At 43.4% G+C, this 21,610-nt stretch overlaps 1 protein-coding gene across 2 annotated transcripts in view; it reads left to right on the plus strand.

Moving 5' to 3' along the window:
- The window catches only part of LOC121695870 (dolichyl-diphosphooligosaccharide--protein glycosyltransferase subunit STT3B-like), a 119,513-nt gene that overhangs the window by 52,138 nt on the left and 45,765 nt on the right, over positions 1 to 21,610 (plus strand). For both annotated transcript variants that reach the window (XM_042077032.1, XM_042077033.1), the window contains exon 3: positions 8,752 to 9,039. In XM_042077032.1, the coding sequence (XP_041932966.1) occupies positions 8,752 to 9,039 (288 nt within the window). The remainder of the gene's footprint in view (positions 1 to 8,751; positions 9,040 to 21,610) is intronic.

Raw genomic sequence — 21,610 nt, forward strand, 5'->3', positions numbered from 1 at the left:
GGGGTTTGCCAGTGATTCCACCAATTGTGTCTGACCCAACTATTTATGTACTGGGAAAAGAGAATGCGTCTGAATTGTTGCCGGGGGGAGAGTGATCCCTTGGAAGCATCTGCAGCTGCTGGTACATCTTATTCAGGTGGGTTAGTGTACACAAATATAGATGCTGACAGTTATTATGACCGCCGCGCAGCGAAGCGTCGGTCATATAGGTTTAGTCAGATTTTTTCTTTTTTTTTCTTTCCAAATTTCCGTCAAGGATTCCCGGGACACTGTAAGACCGGGGTACAGCAAACTTGGTGGGCATGTAACCCCACATGGATAGCATGGAACCATTGTTTTTCATTTTGATCTGTAGCCCCCCCGCTGGATGGACCCCCTGAAAGGAGGGTAGGGCAGACACAGTTTTCTGTGAATATCTTCCTAGGCCTAGGATGACCAATTTTTTCTGTATGTTTGCCTCCAGGGGTCATCTTAACCCATTCCATGTGCACACATGTGCATAAACAGATACACACGCACACACACATACATTCACAGTAATCATTTGTATGACACATACTCACACAGTATACATATGTACGCATTCATGCACATGCACAAACACAGGCACATACGCAGGCACACACACAAGCACACACACACACACACACACACACACACACACACCCACCCACACACATAAACATAAACATGTACACGCACACATGCACACAAGAATTTCTCAGAATTATTAACAGGCAAGATGGGGGTGGGGTTGTATAAAATGAATTTTACATGTGAAATCTATGAACTAATCATGTTTTGGTATTTGTTGTCTAGCAGATACCAGTGAGAATTGAGTGTGGATAATGCAATTTAGTGAGACAGAATCATATAGGCCTTTCTGCGTGATTTATTTTTGTGGAAAAAATGTGCTGGACTGGGCGGCGGTCATATTTTGTACCGCTCTGCGGTACATCTAGTTTTCATATGCATTCATGCTCTGACCTCAGGAGCAGAGCAAGTAGATCTCCTGAAAACACTAAGAACTTCAATCAAGAATCGTAACTATAAGGACTTTTCATTTTAATTTTAGTTTTTCTAGCGGTCGATTTCAATGGTACAAAGGCAAGAATTGATAGAAACCATGCAGAGCCCCATGGAATATCACGTAGCCAGCCCATTAAGGCAAGAGTAACGTAAGATTTCTGTGACATCTGAAGGAATTTACACAAAGCAGAAAGACAGTACACATGGGTGTCTTCCATGGGGGACATTCTATCACTGGCATGGCTTGATCGCCTTAAAGGCCTATTCACATCAAGAGCGATAACGATAACTATAACCATAACGATAAAAAGCGTTAAAATTGGCGGTAAAAATTTGATGGGTTCTGATTGGTTATTAGCTTTTTATCGTTCTGAAAATCGTTCTAAAAGTGACCCCCAATGATATTGTTCTTCATGTCATTATCGTTATAGTTTATGTGTGAATGTCGTCATTCATATTAATGAGAGCGATATTTATTTATAGTTATTGTTATCGTTCTTGGTGTGAATGGGCCTTAAGACTTTTACACAACACTTGAATAAATTAAGATCTTGCCCTTGAGATCTACCTAGTTGGTTATTCAGAACACAGCATGGTTATATGCAATATCAGTATCACAAATGTGAACTAATTTTGGAACATAATCAGAGCGCAGAAAGAGCTTTATTCCTCAGTCACACTAGTGGGATAAAGTGAAAACTAAAATCCCAAAGACACGCTTATATTACAGAAGATATAACCAGGTCTGTTCTGTTCTTTGCCAATTTGTATAATAATCACCTAGAAGTTGAGGAGGATTTTTTTTCAGCATCCACCTACACTTCATCAGTTGCAATGTTTGATGAGGACATATCTGAAGGACTCTTCTCATCCTAACAATGGATTATTCCTACCACTGAAATCAAGAAGACGCCTATGTTGTCACAAAGCCAGAACTGAGAGACTCAGAAGTTTTTATCCCCAGGCCGTCTTCAGGATATTCTCCAACACATATCCTCTACATACTTACAGCACACTGCCCCCAGCTACCCACACACACACACTACACACACACACACACAGTCACTGCTCCACTCCCCTCCCGCCAACACACATATCTGCACTGTCATCACTCACATACATCATACATACAGTACTCTGCTCGCAATAGTAAGTCCCTTCACCATACTTGCAGTACACTGCCCCCCCTCTCTCCCCTACATACACAGCACATTATTTCATCAGGAAGCTTCTCCAACACACATCCCCAACATACTTACAGCACACTGCTCCCCCCAATACACAGCACATTGTCTCATGAGGAAGCTTCTCCAACACACATATTGCACACTGCCCTCTCCCCACATACACAGCACACTATCCCATCTCCCTTGTCATCCCCCCAACACACACACCAAGACCCCTGGCAGTTGGGTTAGCCCCTTGAGCCGTGGATCTGCCCAAGGTTTTTTCCTTAGTAAGGGAGTTTTTCCTTGCCCCTGTTGCTCTTGGGTGCTCCTTGTTGGTACCCCCCCCCCCCCCCCCCCCATCCCAATCCTCCCCCACCTTTCTTATGCAGCCCTTGCCACTTAATCTACTAAACCCCTCTTCTACTGCACTTTTTACCCCCCGCCCCATTAATGCACAAATAGGCTGACACCAGACATCATTTCACTGCATTTCTTACATCCAGTAACTATATGCATGTGACAATGAACTTCCTTGTATCCTTGTATCCTTGTATATCTTTAGAGGAGCTGTACAAGGCCCAACTGGAGAAAAGGACAGGACGCCTAGTAATGATAGTCTCTCGGATGGATTTTGAATAGAAACTGGCATCACATTACTGTCCACGGAGTACAAAATATTCTCTCAGACATTAGCCAGCAGGTTAAGAAAGGACATGTCAAAGGTCATTCACAAATATACTGTGTGTAATTCATTTTTGATAAGATCAACCTAATTAGCCCATTTTACAAGATTTTGCCATTGTGTAAACCAACTTCTGCTGGAAACCCTGAGCTGGGCTAGCATGCAGTAGCCAAAAAAGGTTGTGGGTTCTTTTCCTGGCTGCCACTGTTATGCCCTTAATCAAGGCACTTTTGAGTTGCTCCGGGCCGTTGTAATTGTTGACATATGTAAGTCGCTTTGGATAAAAGACTCAGCCAAATGAATAAGTATAACAAATATACACATATACACTACCACGCCCTCATTTTAAAGTGTTATGCCCAACCCTCCTAAATATCATTACTTTGCCATAACATTTTTTATTTTACTCTAACTGTCTGACCTTTCTCTCACTCTTTGCTTCTCTCTTTCTTTCTCTCCTACACTCACAGACACACTCACACAATACTCACATGTGTTCTCACCTCCACTCTTTTCCCCTACACACTGAGTGCTACGGAGGACATGCAGGAGAGGGCTGTGACAGCCCCCATTAATTGTCCGCAATAATACCGTTGCCCTCCACCACCATCCCACTGGACTCCCCCCATCACCCCAAGACTGTTTCAAAGACAGACGAGCCTATATCCGTTAATTTGACAGAACTCACTTCTCTTCTCCCAGGCCCCTCTGTCTCTCACTCACTCTCTTCCACTCTCTCTTTCCTCTCACTCCATCTTTATCTCTCTCTCTCTCTCTCTCCCTCTCTCTCTCTCTCTCTTTCTCTCTCTGGACCCCGTCGGGGGAAGACACAGCCTGTCTCCTCTCTGCTCCAAAGGCATAGATAACCACGGCGCACTGAATTAATGTGACACTCCCACAATACTCCCTCTGTCAGCCTAATAATAAACTCGTCTTTGTTAGGGCACAGGAGTCCGAGCTGTCCCATTATTCTCCGTCATCAGGCAGCCTGTGGGGTGAGACATGAAGCCCGTTTAGAGGGCAGCTCGCCGAGAAGAAAAGAGAAACTAAAACGAAAAAAATAATGAAGAATACTAAATCTATCTGATCCCACCAAAGGCGATTTTGAGGTTGGTATAGCAACATTATTAATGGGGCAGGCTAATTTGAGGTAGCAGGCGTGCTGATGCACTTGTTAAAAGTCTGGACTGTCGGCGAGATGCCCAAGGAAGCCAAATGGTGCAGACCTGTCAGACGCATGTCTGCAAAATTGCCTCTGCTGAGTCGAACATAAAATCAAACTTTAATTGGGCTCTTTTCGGGGGGCAAAGTGCCTAGCAAGCTCTATTCCCTGGCTATGAATAAGACATGGCTTTGATCTAGTTGGGCGACTAAACATCACTCAGAATTGCCCTGTCAGTGTTTGCGATGCGTCCATTCAAAGCCCTGGGATGTTGTTTTTCGAATGCATTGTTATTAGTGCCAACTCCATGCAGTTTTATGTTGCTGTGTTAAGTCTATTGTCACTCCATAAAAAAAGCATTTATGCCGTTTTCTTTATTCCACTGAAGTTTATTGCTTATTTGAGAGATTAACAATTGTTTTCTCTGCAGCACCCCATTCAGATCCTCTCCATGCAGTTAATTTAGGACATGAAAATGGAAATTATCTCAACTAGCGCAAAGACCATATTACACTTTTTTGTTTTCTTCCCCCTTCGCTCAAACATTGTTTTTTTTCCAAGTCCATTGTCTCAATGACATTCTGCTCACATTCTTGCAGTACAGACTTTAAACCATCATTGCCTAACCTCGTACATGCAGAGTCCATCTGTTGAATAAATGCATAGCTGCATGCATACATTTCCATAATGAACACGGAGAGTTTGGTGTTTGGAAGACTTCACCCCACAGCGCGGTCATTGTTTGTAGGGAAAGAAGAGCAGTGATGTAGGCAACCTCTCGAGATCTGAATGACTGTCCAGGCTGGGGTTGTTAAGGGTCATTACCTGTAGAGAGAGAGAGAGACAGACAGTCAACTTGTATACTTTCTAACAAAAACTATTCAGTCAGTGCCTGAAAGGATGAAATGTGATTTTATTTTATCTCTTTCTTTTCCTGTTGTTTTTTGCCTTTCATGGAATATAGGGTAAAATTCCATCCCAACCGTTTGGCGAGACACGGCAGGTGAAAACATCGTTTTTTCATGCGCTGGTCAATTTCGAGATTTTGGGCTAATTTGCTACCTTAGCATGTATTCTTTCACACTACTACAACAACAAAGCCCGATTTACACATTTAGGTGTTTATTTCATTACATTTTGTCTACTCGCGCCTGTATATTTCTCCTAAATTCACCAAAAGTTAGTCTTCTAACGTTTTATGCTCTACCACGACCGTGATACAAAACATAACATTTGTAGTACCGCTGGAAAGCTCTGTTTTTCCTGCATGACGTTGTGCTATCCAAATATGGACAATTCCTTTGTAACCGCAACCAATCGCGAAAGTTCAAAGGCGAGTCTAGGCTGAGAACGGAATCTCTTGGCTGTGTTCCAAGGCTGTTTTCTCAAATTGAGTTTTTCTCATTTTCCAGTAGAAACATCTCAGCCTATGTAGCACCTATGTACACCAAACTTTCCAGTTATACACTTAGCAGTATTCTGAAGATATTTACAGAGGGATTTGTTAATAAATCATTCCTGGCCTGATTTATGTGACATTTTAATCAAAAATATATGGCAAAAATCGATTTTTTTAAGGCTATGGACAGTATATTCTGATTTCCTAGGTAATGAAAGCAGATGTCCTGAAATCCCTCTGTAGTTTTATTTTCATCTTGTATGCAAACAAAATGAAAAAATAATTGTGTACCTGGCTTTATCATATGTTCAGATCTATCTACCGAAAATATATGCAGATTTGCGCATATTTAATGAGATAATGCCTAATTTGCATAATTAAACATTCGAATTTCAAAAACTTGTAATACATTTTTTGTTCATACTTGTGTAAGTAATCAACTGAGGAAGTTTCATGGTGATGTCTATTATTTTTAAATTTTACCCTATTCACCTGTAGTGTCTCGCCTTAAGGAACAACTTTTTGGGAAATTATCTTATTTGCCGTCTATCCCAGGGTTACATTAGATGATACCCTTTTCTTGTCTGGGTGTGCAAAAACACGTTAGCCTAGTTTGGCATAATTCATCAGAAGTGGGTTACAGGCGCCAGCTGTGGCGCAACTGCTGGGGCACCTGCACCGATTCGTTTGATTCCCGCCCCGTGGTCCCTTCCAGATCCCACCCTGACTCTCTCTCCCACTCGCTTCCTGTCATTCTCCACTGTCCTGTCATAAAAAAAGAAGTGGGTTACAGTGGGTTAGCCAGTTTATAGCTAAACGGGAGCTATAGACCCTTTCAACGGCATAAACAAACAGGTGCATTCCTAAGGCATTTCCGGTGGCACAGTTAACTAATCTTAAGCTAATGGGAACTTTGGGACAAACAAAAATGTAAAAACTGTTTTAGGACCCTGTCATACACCCAGCACAACGTGGCGCAAAGTGCAACACAAGGCACTTGTGCATAGCTTACACCTAGTAAGGTTTTTTCGCCATCACTCCACTTTTATTAAATCTTGTACCCAGGCGTGTGGAATAAGGTGTAGTCTGGTGCATGATCCAAAAATTGCAATCTTACACGTAACCCCTTGTCAGTCAGTAGTGAAAGTAAATATGGTAACTGTGTAGAACTGTTTTGCCATTGACTATGACCATGGTGAAGTTAGTTTCACTTTACCTTTGAATTCATATAGGCGAGTGCAGAATGCATGTAGTCACAAACAGGTTTCAGTAAAGCAAGGCTTAGTGGAATCCCTGTGTTTCATATACAGTCTTGCAATGCAAGCAGATTCCTTCAAATGCGCCACTGACAGGCAAAATACAGATGTGCTGTTTGAAGTTGTGCTGCTTGCTGTTAAAGGGAATGACAGATGTCACTCTCATATTACACCCAAAACACACCCAGAAGCAGAAGAACAACCCTTTTGAACAATGCGCCCAATGTTTGATAACAAAATAACCCCGAATGTGGACTGGACACACCCCTAAATGTATTTAAGCTTTTTGCCACTGACATGCATTGCATTTCATATAGCCAAGAGAGGGGCCTTAAAGTCGACATTTTGATTTGATTTATTTAAACTCAAAAAATCATTGAGGGCTTTGCCCTAATTTACATTTTTTTATTGAAAGGTTTTATACATATTTTATTCCAAAGTATCTACGTTGGTTTTTAACATTTCAACCTGAAAACTTCTAAGAACAGGGAGCTATAGGCAAACTGATGTAACCTAGTTTCAGTCATTATACCTACTACCTGCCTGCAAAGCTCTCTCTGGGAACCTGTTTCCTCACACTCCTCTACATAAGATTCTACTAAAGCACGCAAGTCACATTTCCATTTAGAATGGTGGGGTGGACCCATATTGAAAGAGTCATTTTACAACCCATGTGGTTGTGTATGTTTCAGTTTGGTATGAAGCCAACAGGATGTATGCCTTTTTATGATGCTATTTGTAGTGCTCTCTCTAGGAAAAAGAAGGCAAAGTAATTGATTTTTAGGTTGGTAATGTAGGCCCAGCTCTAGGGATTACTCCATGTGTAACACTGAATGCCTGCATTCTGTATAATTTCCACATAAATGGACATGTTAATATTCATTCTCAGACAACCATGAAGAAATGTGCACTCAATAGGGCTGGGAAAGGCAGCATTACTGAAAAAATTTAAACCGACTTTTCAACCTATCATGAAGGGTTAGGCTCTGCGGCCTTTTAGTAAAAGCACAAGGAAGTTAGGGGTGAATGTTGTCTAAAAAAAAAACCTACAGGCTTATCCTTGGCGCTGTTTGCTTTTCATTGCATATTAAAATATCTGTCTGCAAACAACTGCCCCTATGTAGGTGGAGGTTAGGGCCCGTGCTTACCAACCAACAGGCATTTATTGGAGTTTACAGTGCAGTTTGCTATTTGACACACTTGTAGGCCATGTTGTCAATTAGTTGTCTTCAGACTGTGAACTCTCAGCATGTCTCAGCTCTCCACACCTCTGACACTGACACCACTAACTGGTCAAACACTTGAGAAAACACATCCTTTCATTGCTCTCACTTGCACATTGTCAGATTCTTTGACGGAAGATTTAGTACATTTTGTTGACTCTCAAAAGTTTTCCTACAGTATCTTGGTTGTTCTTCCATTATAAGAGGCTTTGGATAACAGCTTAAAAAAAAAAAAAAAAAAACCTTGTGATTCCCACAGTGAAACTGCTATTGAATGCATGGTCAGACACCAACCGCAATGCCTTCACGGGCCTTTCCGCCTGGGAGATGGCCAATGTCTGAACAAGGGGCCGTGGACCACTGACAGAGAGCCCCTGTACTTCATGTCTACTAATGTGGTGTAATGTAGTGTGATACCACAGTTTCAACTAATGCAATTAGCTAATGGCAAAGGCTGCAATTAGTCATGCATCTTGTAACTCTGTCCCACTAGTTAATCTTGTCACATCTATGATGTATATATTTGTGTCATCCTCAATGTTAAACAGACAGTAAAGATCACCTAATATGAATGCTGTGCTTCTCATGCACTAGGCATGCTCAGCAATCAGAAATGGACCAACTTAGAGCAACATTTGGTATATCGAACTGAAGGTTGACTTTCAAAAATGGTATATCATATATACAGTAATGGAACAAATCAAATCACAATATCTGTCAGCAAAAGCACTTGACAATTAGCTATTTTCCCCAAATCGTGCAGTCCTAATGTCCCTCCTCTTCTCTCCTGACCTCTCTGTCCCTCGCTCTCCCCCTGGTCGTGCCCTGCAGGTGTATCCAGGTCTGATGGTGACGGCCGGCCTCATCCACTACGTGCTGAACCTCCTGCACATGACGGTGCACATTCGCGACGTGTGCGTGTTCCTGGCGCCGGTGTTCAGCGGCCTGACAGCCATCTCCACATTCCTGCTGACGCGGGAGCTGTGGAACCAGGGGGCAGGGCTGCTGGCTGCCTGCTTCATTGCCATCGTGCCCGGCTACATCTCCCGCTCCGTGGCAGGGTCCTTCGACAACGAGGGCATCGCCATCTTCGCCCTGCAGTTCACCTACTACTTATGGGTGAGCGTGCATCTGGGAGTGTGTGTGTGTGTGTGTGTGTGTGTGTGGGTATGTGGTCAAGGATTGAAGGATTTTTATTTGTCACATGTAAATGCATCTACAGGTGCATCTCAACAAATCAGAACATCGTGGAAAAGTTTATTGCCTTGTCCTGAGAGATTAAAGGCTCAGGAAACCTTTGCCGGTGTGTTTGCTTAATAAGCTCATTAGAGCTCTTCTCAGGTCGACATTTCTGAAATACAAATTTTTTATTCCAATATTTTTTAAGATACTGGACTTGAGATATGAGCCTGAAAGCCATAATCATTAAGATTAAGATCATTAAGATTTAAACAAAACAAAAAAAGACTTGAAATATTTCACTTTATGTGCAAGGAATCTAGAATATATAAAAGTTTCACTTTTTGAAATAAATATTGTGACCAGCTGGAGCTATGGGATAACATTGCTGTGATGGCTTTGATTGCGAGAGGCATTCATCCATGAGTTTCTGGTGATATTGATCCTGACCTCTACCTTATCAGGGACTTGGCCTGACGGATCATTTTGATGTTGGTTAAACTCATTCTGACAGCAGGTTCAAAGGATCCGGTACACTTAAGAAAGCTTCTGATTTACTGCTGTTATTTTTATATTTCAAAAAGTCATTAACGCATGTCCAGCACTACAGGCCAGCTCCCCCTAATCAAATGCAATCATCTGCCGGCCGGATCAACTCTCCGTCTCTCTGTCTCATCATAAGTAGAGCAATCATTACACCCCGAATCTTCATGATCCTTTCATTCCCCCTCTCTCTGTCCATCTCTCTCTCTCTCTCCCTCCCTCTCTGTCTCTCTCTCTGTCTTTGTGTGTGTCTCCTCTGCGCCTCACTGAATTATTGATCCCTTGGTCGGAGGGCAGAGCCGCATCTTTGGCATGGTACACGTTGCACGCCCAAGGCAAGAGGCCCGGTGACATTTCAGAGCATAATTGAAAATCAGCCCCCAATCATGAAACGCACCTCCTCCTCTTCCTCTTCTTCCTCATCCTCCTCTTCCTTCGTTATCCTCATCATCATCATCCATCAGAGACGCTCCCTCCATCACTAGTTTTAAATGTAGGCTCAAAACACACCTCTCATCTGTATTCATGTATTGTCCTTTTCTGTAACTGCTACAATCTGCTTATTGCACTATGTACGGCACTTTGGTCAGTGTACGCTGATAACTTATTATTTATTAATGTAAATAAATTTGACTTTCTTACCATCATCAACATCATCATCATCATCATCATCATCCTCCTCATCGTTCTCTTCTCTCTCCTCGTCCTCTTCATCTGTGCGGAGCACCTCTTTCTCCTCCAAGGGGGTGATGACCCTGCATGACTCAGCTTTCTTTTCATTTTATCGCCGAGTCATGGTACCCATTCATCATGCTGTTAACATTTCTGTTTCCCCCCAGCCCCCAAACCCCAAACCGCCTCCGTTTAGACATGAATGCTCCCCTACTGTAGCAGAATGCAATAACTCAGCTGCATTCCAATGACTCTGCACCTGTGATCTGCACAATGGCAGTAGAGTTGAATCTAATGTCATCCAGCCTTATCTCGGCTTTGCCATATTGTGACTGTTGGGTTCAGCGGTCAGCTTGCCTGCAGCCGGGCAGCTCGTATTCCATGCACACTTTACTGTGCTGCTTCCTTTCCTGAGTATTTGAGCACTGCGTTGATCATGTTTAGCTACAGTATCCTCAGGTGTTGCACAGACAGAAACAGCACTTACAGAAGAGGATAATACATGAACACACACACACACGCACACACACACACACACACACACACACTTATGAATACATAGGCATATAAATACATACTCTTAAGCATCATCATATACACCAGGGACTTGAAACGGTTCAAAGAACAAAAACAAAAACCGTAAATGAGCAAACTCTTTGGATTGTAACCGAAAGCCAATTTCATTTGTTCTGGAGTGTAAGCGCTATGTCCAAATTTAGATAAACTAAACCGGTTTAAACTGGTTAAATGGTATTTATCATTCAAATGAACCTTTCTTGAAATATTTTTCAAATGTCTCTTATTGGAAAGTCACATGCCCACACAGTGTTCACCAGACCCTGTATAAGCTAAATTCTGTCAAATTGTATGCATCTCTTGTGCATAATAGGCTAAGCCTACTACAATTTGGTAAGATGAATTTTCATATCCAAGACGGACTAACACCTTTTTACAACTATGTGAATTCATGAAGTGTGTGAAATACCCTACCAGAGACACCAAGAATAAAAGATCCATGTGTAGTGACACACACACACACACACACACACACACACACACACACTGAGATGAGATTGCAGGCTTTAAGTAAAAAGCAGATTGTGCTTGCTCCTGTGCACCCCTGCTTTATGTCATCGCAGACGACCTTGATGTGGCCAGCCTGTCTGATTGCTTTCCATAGGGTGGCCTCTGCTCCTTTCTACACCCAGTTCCTCTTACTACACACACACACACACACACATTCATTCACATACATTCACAGTTACCTATACACACATAGGTCCACAAGCACATTCACCCCCCCGCCCCTCGCTCTCCCTCTGACACACACACACGCAGACGCACACAGACACATACATCCACACACGCATGTATACAATTTCTGTATTTATTTCTCTGTCTCTCTCTCTCTATCTCTCTCTGTTAATGTCATTCTCCATCTCCACACACACACACACAATCTTGTACACAAACACACACACACACACATCTTCATACTCACCCGCATACACACTCTCTCTCTCGCACTCATTTATTGAATTGCTTCTCTTTAAGGAGGACAGGAAGGTCAGAGATGGATAGAGGGGAGGGAGAGAGAGAGAAGAGAGGGAGAGAGAAGGAAGGAGGGGAGAAGAGAAGGAGAGAGAGGGAGAGAAGGAAGGAGGAAGAGAACAGAAGGAGGGAGAGAAGAGAGGGAGGGATGGAGAGGTCTGAGCTGGAAGGGTTTGTTTATTTTCAGATATTTACCTCTGCTGTCTCCTCATGTTTTCAGTCCTCCTACTCAAACCAGAGAGTGAAGGACACAAGCACACAGTCAGTCACACACACACACACACACACACACACACACATGCAGAAAGAGAGTGCCAAACACACATCAGGAATCAGCCGCATCCCTTTTTAAATCACTTCAAGTGTTCTTCCTCTGCCCAGTGGTCTGTTGTCGTTTGAGTCGTGTGGACGGAGAGGTGGTATGAGGACAGGTCAGTCGGGTCGACTTTTTGCTGCTCTCTCTCTCTCTCTCTCTCTCTCTCTCTCTCTCTCTCTCTCTCTCTCTCTCTCACAGACACACACCACACACACACACACACACAAACACCATTAGACTTACTTTAAGCTCCAGATAGCAGTAGCACTAGCCGACTGGCAAGATATGGGCCTGGAGTCAAAATCAATTTGGTGCCAGCTTATAGGCAGATCTGGGCCAGACCCTGGGAGAGAGAATGTGTGTGTGTGTGTGTGTGTGTGTGTGTGTGTGTGTGTGTGTGTGTGTGTGTGTGTGTGTGTGTGTGAGTGCGTGTGTGCGTGCGTGCCTGTGAAAGAGTGAGTGTGCGTGCGTGCGTGCGTGCGTGCGTGTGTGTGCGCGTGCGTGTGTGCGTACGTGCCTGTGAAAGAGTGTGAGTGCGTGCGCGCGTGTGTGTGTGTGTGTGAGCGACAGCTGGTGTGGAAAGCATGGTAATATTGTCCCCACAGTTCCCAGACAGTGGGGAGCCTCCTGCCTGAGGAACTTACATGTGACAGAAGAACCTCGGTACTGCGCTGTCACGCTGTGCAGCTAAACACGCCTGGAGGACACACACACACACACACACACACACACACACACACACACACACACAGCTCAGTCGAGGGACAGGCTCGTTCTAGTGTCGGAGTACAGCGGATCTGAGCCCTGGACACAAGTGGAGTGTGACTGAGCCTGCTGGACACACACACACACACACAACTCTATCTCTTTCACACTTTCTCTGTCCTCTTACTTGCTATATCTTTCCGCCTCTAGTAATCTAGGCCCTCTGCCCTTATTTTTTTTTCTCTCTCTCTCTCTCTCTCTCTCTCTCTCTCTCTCTCCCTCACACACGCCTACACACACACACACACACACACACACTCACTCACTCACTCACTCACTCACTCACTCACTCACTCACTCAATTCAATTCAATTCAATTCAACGTTGCTTTATTAGCATGACTGTAGGTACAGTGTTGTCAAAGCACAATTAAAACAGCATAACAATTAGAACATTGATAGCATTAAGGGAAACAGTAACATGTAACATGAAAAATTGCGTGTATATCCACACTTTCTCTCTTTCTTTCACACACACACATATACACACACACACACGTAGGCATGTGATCACACACACACACACACAGAGACAGCACACACATTATAATACATTGGATTAAGTATAGACATTAGGTCGGACATTGTGGCAAGGTGTCCGACTCACTGTCCCTCATGTCATGGCAAGCTGCATGGCACTCACTCACTAAAATTCAAACTCTATAAAGTTGTGTATGGTATAAAGCCGGGAAGGATTTGATTGAAAGTTTGATGAAGTATTGGCATTGGCTATACTTTGATTTATCTAGTTAGTTATTTAGCATAAGCAAGTAAACACTGCACTTATGCAGCAACTCAGCAACAATAGGCGCCTGAGGGTAGTGTTTATTGTTGCTAGGTTCCCTCTGAGAATGAGGTTGTTGATGCTGTTACTGTCAGTGTGAAAACAAATCTTAATTTGTTTTCACACTGACAGTGACAGCATCAACACAAGCCTATAGACTCCTGCTCCTGCTTTTAGCTCCTGCTGCTCGTACTCCTAATCCTGCTCCTCCTACTCCTGCTCCTGCTCCTGCTACTCCTAATCCTGCTACTCCTAATCCTGCTCCTGCTCCTGCTACTCCTAATCCTGCTCCTGCTACTCCTAATCCTGCTCCTGTTACTCCTAATCCTGCTCCTGCTCCTGCTACTCCTAATCCTGCTCCTGCTCCTGTTACTCCTAATCCTGCTCCTGCTCCTGCTACTCCTAATTCTGCTCCTGCTTAATTTAGCAGATGCCAAAGCGACTCACATATTCTAAATTATATTACAAGGGCCATTGTCCCCAGAGTAACTCTGGGGTTAAGTGCCTTGCTCAAGGGCACAATGGTGGAAGCTGGGAATTGAGCCCACAACTCTTCAGGCTACTGCTTGTTAGCCCAGCTCCTTAGCCACTACGCTACCACCGCCCAAAGCATCCACACCACACGCTATAAGGATAGCGACATAATGAATGATTCTGTTAGGGTTCACTTTCAGAGTGAGTTGAACGATCGAAACACTGACAGCCAAACCGAATCCATGGAATTTCAGGTGTCACATTAATGAACATGAAGAATCTAACGATATGGGAAACCTCTCAGGAGTAGCTAAAATTGTTTTTATTGTTGTCGTTAGCAGTGAAGACATACTTTTACTCCACTTCCGTCCACTTCCTCCTTCTGCTGCTCCTGCTCACACTCTCCACAGCATGGTCCAGCAGCCCTTAATGAGCTGACAGACTTGAAGACTTCAACACTTGAAGGTCTGATGGATCTTCGTCTCTCCCAGTTGGACGCTTGATTTGATTCTTAATTTGAACTGGGGCTGATTTATGATGTTGGCTGTGTGTGTGTGTGTGTGTGTGTGTGTTTGTGTGTGAGTGTGTGTGTGTGTGTGTGTATGTGTGCGTGTGAGTGTGTGTGAGGTTTTTAGCAGACACTGAGAGATGTCAGGCTTTAGGCTTGAACAGACCTGATAATAATTCTGGCAAGGGCCTAGACAGCAGCTTAAACCAGGCTTGGTTCAACCCTTATCTGTTGCAGTTCTGTCAGACCAGGACCACATAGGTTCAGACCCACTACAGACTCAGATGCACCCCAGACCCTCATTTAACCCTTAAGCCGGTACTGGTACTGTCACACCGTCGGGAATGTTGGAAATTGAACGTTCTATAGAATATCTGGGTTTCAACCTGGAATTTTAGAACCTTTCTGTACATTGTTGCGAAACAGAATCTTCTGTTAGACCCTGCTGAAGGATTTAATCAAAGATCCTTAATATATAACTTTATCAACCGTCTCTGGTTTAATGGTGGGCAAAGTGCAAAGTCAGGCAAGTTCAAGTTCAAGTTTCACTTTATTTATCCTTAGAAAAGGAAATTTAGTGTGCAGCAGGGTGTCTAAAACACATACACAGTAAAAGCACCGGCAGATGCCAACAACATTGACTACACAGCACAGGACACACAACAACAGCACAGGACACGCAACAACAATGGAGACACTCCTTCCCCTAAAAAAAAAAAAAACATTGACCGAATCCAATTGGACAGTACACAGGTACATCTGTCGTTATCAGCATGGACAGAATAAATAAATAAGTAAATAATCACATAATGTATAAAAGATACAAGAAATCAGTCAAGTGAATTCAGGTTCCTGATAGCCACAGGAATGAAAGAATCTCTGGCACGTCTAGTTCTTAATAGAGGGAACCTAAAACGGCGCCCTGAGGGAAGCAGATTAAACTCCCCAAAAAGTGGGTGATCAGGGCAGTTTAACATGTGGTCAGCCTTACCCCTGACCCTGTTATCATATACATGTGATCAGCCTTACCCCTGACCCTGTTATCATATACATGTGGTCAGCCTTACCCCTGACCCTATTATCATATACATGTGGTCAGCCTTACCCCTGACCCTATTATCATATACATGTGGTCAGCCTTACCCCTGACCCTGTTATCATATACATGCTGGAGCCTTACCCCTGACCCTGTTATCATATACATGTGGTTAGCCTTACCCCTGACCCTATTATCATATAGATGTGGTCAGCCTTACCCCTGACCCTATTATCATATACATGTGGTCAGCCTTACCCCTGATCCTATTATCATATACATGTGGTTAGCCTTACCCCTGACCCTATTATCATATACAGTTTAAAATGTGGTCAGCCTTACCCCTGACCCTATTATCATATACAGTTTAAAATGTGGTCAGCCTTACCCCTGACCCTATTATCATATACAGTTTAAAATGTGGTCAGCCTTACCCCTGACCCTTTATCATATACATGTTGGAGCTGTGGTAGCTGTACCCCAGCCACCTTAGACGCTACATTAACCAGCTTTGATAGCTTATGCTTGTTGGTCATTGAAAGGCCACTGTACCACACCACAATACAAAAAGTCAAGACTGATTCAATAAAACACCGGTAAAACAAAATCATCAGAGTCCTGCACACACTAAATGATTTCATTTTCCGCAAAAATAAAAGTCTCTGTTGGGCCTTTTTACATGCAGCATCTGTGTTGCTCTCAAAAGATAGTTTGCAGTCAATGATGGTTCCTAAATATTTATATTCATCTACCATCTCAACATTCATGTTCTGAATGACAGTTTGAGAAACATGTGCTGTGTTCTACGGAAATCAATAATCATATCCTTTGTCTTGGAAACATTGATAGACAGATAAAAGTTTTCACACCAATCAATGAAATCATCAACTACAGGACCATGCCCTACCTCATCCTTGTTCAGAAGGCTCACTATAACAGTGTCATCTGCAAATTTCATGCAGTGCCTATTTTCATACTTACTCCTACAGTCATTTGTGTATAAAAAAAAACAATGATGAAAGAACACAACCCTGTGGAGAGCCTGTGGAAGAAAGGGCTTTTGAGGATAAGACACCGTTAACCCTAACACACTGCGACCTATTTGACAGAAAGTCCAGTATCCAGCCAATTAAGTTAGGGCTCAAGTTAAAAAAGAGCCTGAAGTTTCTCAGCCAACAGGTAGGGCTGAGTGGTAGTAAACGCTGAAGAGAAGTCGATAAAAAGGAGCCTACAGTGGCGTCGTTAGACCTGGGCATTCGGGGCTATAGCCCCGGATCTATGGGCCGTCAACAACAACAAAAACTCTAATCGTGAATGAAATAAATAGCCCCGTAGAAGAGACTTTTGTGTTTTGTGTCCATTGTGTGCATTAACAGCAGCGCAAGACAATCTGACGTGATCTGGGCAGGTTTAGAATCATTTGTTGCAAAATGTTGCAATTTCAATTATCCTCTACGCTATTACGCATTGCTGTTTCGTGCTTCTACTAACTAGCCTTAGCGAAATACGTGTATAAGGACAAATGGATATTAGAAGTTTATTTAGAGAAAAAAAAAGGGCAGAGCAGGGACAAGAAGTGGAAACTCTTCAGTGTGTCATCATCTCCCGCAACCCAGGAGGACATTTCGATCAGCTCAGTTTCAATATATCGTGATTTACTATTGAATCACATGCGCAGTAAATAAACCTGACCTCGTTTGAGGGGGCTTCCAAGCAATGCATGTTGGGCTTGATTTTGACAGAATGGAACTTTTTCTTTGGGCAAAAGTTCGTGATATACAACCCAAATGCATTGCTTTCAAGGCACCCATAGCCCATTAATTGAAGGGGATGACGTCCGAAATGTTAATCACGAGACAAACGCTCACACCTGTCAAGTGCACGACAGAGGTGCATGACGATGTTTATTCTACAGACTATTTTAATGTGATATTTGGGGTGTTGTATGTGGTGCACTTTGGCAGAAGAGACGTTCTCCTCAGGGGCGCCTGCAGGAATTAATGCTATGGTACGCACACCCACCCACCCCCCCGCAAAAAAAATAATTCACTCGTGAACAATATTTGTCCGTTTTAGGTCCGTGCATTGGTCAGTCAGCAAAAAAGTAGCCTACATAGCATAACAACATCCACATGCAATAATACAACGACAACGTCTACAATGACCTATTCATTTGGACAACTTGATACAGCCCTATACAGGCTAAAGTTACCTTTAGTTTTGTTCTAGCGTAACGTGACGTCTGGCTTTAGTGCAGTCTAACGTTCTGACAAGCACACCAATTGCCTACCTTGTTCTTGTCCATCTGGAATAACTCCTAGCGTTGCTGCCTCCATCCTTTCTGTTTTCGTTGTTTAAAACTTGTGATATCCATGATGAGTATTGAGTTCGTGAATTAGCTCAACATTGTGTGCTGATAACCATATAGATAGCCGAGTAAAAGAAAACAACAAGTAGCCTATTGCGTGGCTGCATGCGTATTCTCTCTCCTGCTCAAACATAATGTTTACACTAACTTTACGTAATAGAAAATGGTAAATAGCCTGATGGCATGCAGCTAATGGGATACTGTACATAGTTGGGAAGGTATGGTAGGCCAATTTGGTGTGAATACACACACACACAAGGGAAATTTTCTCTCGCTGTTGAGTAGCCTGATGGTACGCACAGTGTGTACGGACGTACACCTGCAGGCGCGCCTGGTTCTCCTTACACGGTCTTTAAACATCAAAATATTCAGAATGCCGTGACGTGAGTCATTACAATTGGCCTTCCTTTTCATTCTCAAAGTAGGTTAAAATTGCATGTTCATCAGCACGATTTTCAAAATCTCTCGGGGGAGAAACCCCCGAACCCCCGGACAAAAAAACCCTCTAACTTCTGGGCTCTAGCCCCGAATGTTTTAAATAGCTAGCGACGCCCCTGGGAGCCTAGCATGAGTTTTTGAGGTATCCAGATGTTGATGTTTAACAATGTAAGTATTGCATCCTCAACACCTCTGCTAGCCCTATATGCAAACTGGAGGGGCTCTAACTGTTCCTCCACCTGTCTCAGTAACTCCTGCTTCACCAACTTCTCAAAGGTCTTCATCACCACTGAGGTGAGAGCTACAGGTCAAAGTCATTTAAGACCTTGGGGTTCTTACACAGGAATGATTGTGGAGTGTTTCCAAATCTTTGGCACTGTTTGAGTCTGGAGAGATTAAGTGAAAATCACTTTGAAGATCTCACTTAACTGACCAGCACAAGACTAACCTTGGTTTGTTTAAATAATGATTTGACCTTGGAGACATCAATATCAAAAGCAGAAGAGTCACTGACCAAATTGTCACTCATGTGACTGCTTCTCGCACAAAAATCACTGTTAGAGAATCTCATATAAAAACTGTTTAATTAATTTGCTAGCTGCTCATCAGAATTAAACCCATTCAAGGACACAGTGTTGTTGCCTTTATGTAGGCCTGTCATTAGTTTCATGCCATTCCATACAGACCTGAGATCAGACTCATTTAATTTGGACTCAATTCTACTTTTTGTACTAAAGGTTTAGCAATTTCAGCTCGCACAACCTTCCTAATTTCATCATATGCACTCTTGTCCCTACTAATAAAAATAGACCTCTTTTCTCTTAGTTCCCTTAGGCTCACAGGCAGTGAGCGAAGTGTCTTATTGTGCATGAAGTTCTACCTACCGTGTGGTGTGGGAACACTGAGCTGACCTGCCCATGTCTGAGTTTGGGATCTGGTTATAAATAAGCAATATATTTTGCCAAGTTATTCAATTATCTTTAGTTAATAATAATAATAATAATAATAATAATAATACGTTTATTTTATATAGTAGGAAGGCAGGGAAACACAATAACAAACAAACAAATAATACATCAGAGACAAAGGCAAGGAAACACAATAACAAACAAACAAAACAATACAACGAACAACAAAGACAAGTTATCTGTATGGAACTATGTGTTGGGTGTGGAGGAGAAGTGATCATTAAACAGAAAGGTCTTGAGATATGCTTTGAAGACAGGAAGAGAAGGACAGGCACGAAGAGGTTGGGGGAGGGAGTTCCAGAGTTTGGGGGCCAAGGCACTGAAGGACCTGCCACCCAGGGTGGACAGTCTGGAGCGGGGGATAGCCAAGAGGTTTTGGTCAGAGGATCTGAGTGAGCGGGAAGGAGTGTGAGGGGTCAGGAGGTCGCAGATATAGGGGGGAGCAAGGTTGTGGAGGGCTTTGAAGGTGAGTATTAGTACTTTGTATTTGATCCGGGACGGAACTGGTAGCCAATGGAATTGATGGAGAATGGGGGTGATGTGTGCTGATCGTCTGGTATGGGTGAGGAGCCTGGCTGCAGAGTTTTGAATATATTGTAGTCTTTGAAGGGTTTTAGTGGGGAGACCAAGGAAAAGTGAGTTGCAGTAATCTAAACGGGACATAATGAAAGAGTGAACCAAAGTCTGTGCATCACTAGCAGAGGGGAAGGGTCAGAGGCGTGCAATGTTACGGAGGTGAAAAAAAGCAATCTTAGTGAGTGATTTGATATGAGGATCAAAGCTAAGGGTGGAGTCAAGTTGAATACCAAGGTTTTTAACAACAGGGGTGGAGTGGACAGATGAGCCATCAATGTTGAGAGTGAGATGGGGAGATTTGTTGAGGATGTTTTAGGGCCAATCAGCAGAATTTCGGTTTTGTCTGTGTTCAGCTTGAGAAAATTGTTAGTTAGACTTTGCACTTTGCACTTAACTTTGCACTTTGCCCATCGTTTGACTTGGGGCGCCTTGTGTGTTTGGTCAGAGATTTGGTCAGCGGTTCGGTTCAGTAAGAGGGTGGAGGGCCCCACACACACACACACCCACACACACACCACAACCAGACAGCAGCAAGTGTATCCAGCTCAACAATTCCCTTTCTCCCTTGCTTTCCCATCTGCCTCCATCAGCCCACACAGAAAAGAAAAACACACACACACACACACACAAGAACACAGGACAGCCAATCAGGTTTGTCTCGCTTCAGCGCTCGCAAGCAGCAGTTCTCCTTTACAGGTGCTCATTTTGACTCCCTGTTCTCTGCCATTCACACACAGCCATTACTTTCATTCTCACTTTCTCTCTCACACACACACACACACACCCTTTCTCATTCTCTTCCTCTTTCTCTCACTTTCTCTCTCTCTCTCTCTCTCTCTCTCTCTCTCTCTTCTGTATCCCTAACCTCCGTTTTCACTATCTCATATTTCTTCCAATATTTTTCTCCCTTTTTTGACATTCGCTATATGACTTTTTTTTCCCCTTGTCTCTCTCCTACCACTGCCAACACTGCCCCCCCCCCCCCCCACACACACACACATACCATCCTAACTTTTTTCCCTTTCTTTCCCCAAACTCTCTGACTCCCTCTCTCCTCTCCTCCTAATCATACCTCCCTCCTTCCTGCCCTTTTTATTTTCATCACGCCTGTTTTCTCTCGACCGTCTCCGTCTTCCCCGTCCTTCCCTCCTTTCCTCTCCTATCTTTTCTCTCTCTCTCTCTCTCTCTCTCTCTCTCTCTCTCTCTCTCTCTCTCTCTCTCTCTCTCTCTCTCTCTCTCCCCCCTCCCTCATTCGGGTTGCCCTCCCTCCATTCCTCCCCGATCTCCATCATCCTCCTCAGGCGTCTTTATCTCCTAATAACCCATTCAACTCAAGCTTCTTAATCTTAAGGCTTTCCGCACTTTGTACCCCCCACCCATCCCTAATCTATAATTGAATCCCCTTGTCACCCATGAGACCTGGCCTTTAAAACAAGGGTGCCCCCCCCCCCTCCATCACTGCCTCCACCCCATCAGTCCCATCTCTGTCACCGCTCCATGCATTCATTGTTCT

This window comes from Alosa sapidissima, chromosome 21 (assembly GCF_018492685.1).
Source record: "Alosa sapidissima isolate fAloSap1 chromosome 21, fAloSap1.pri, whole genome shotgun sequence".
NCBI lineage: Eukaryota > Metazoa > Chordata > Actinopteri > Clupeiformes > Clupeidae > Alosa > Alosa sapidissima.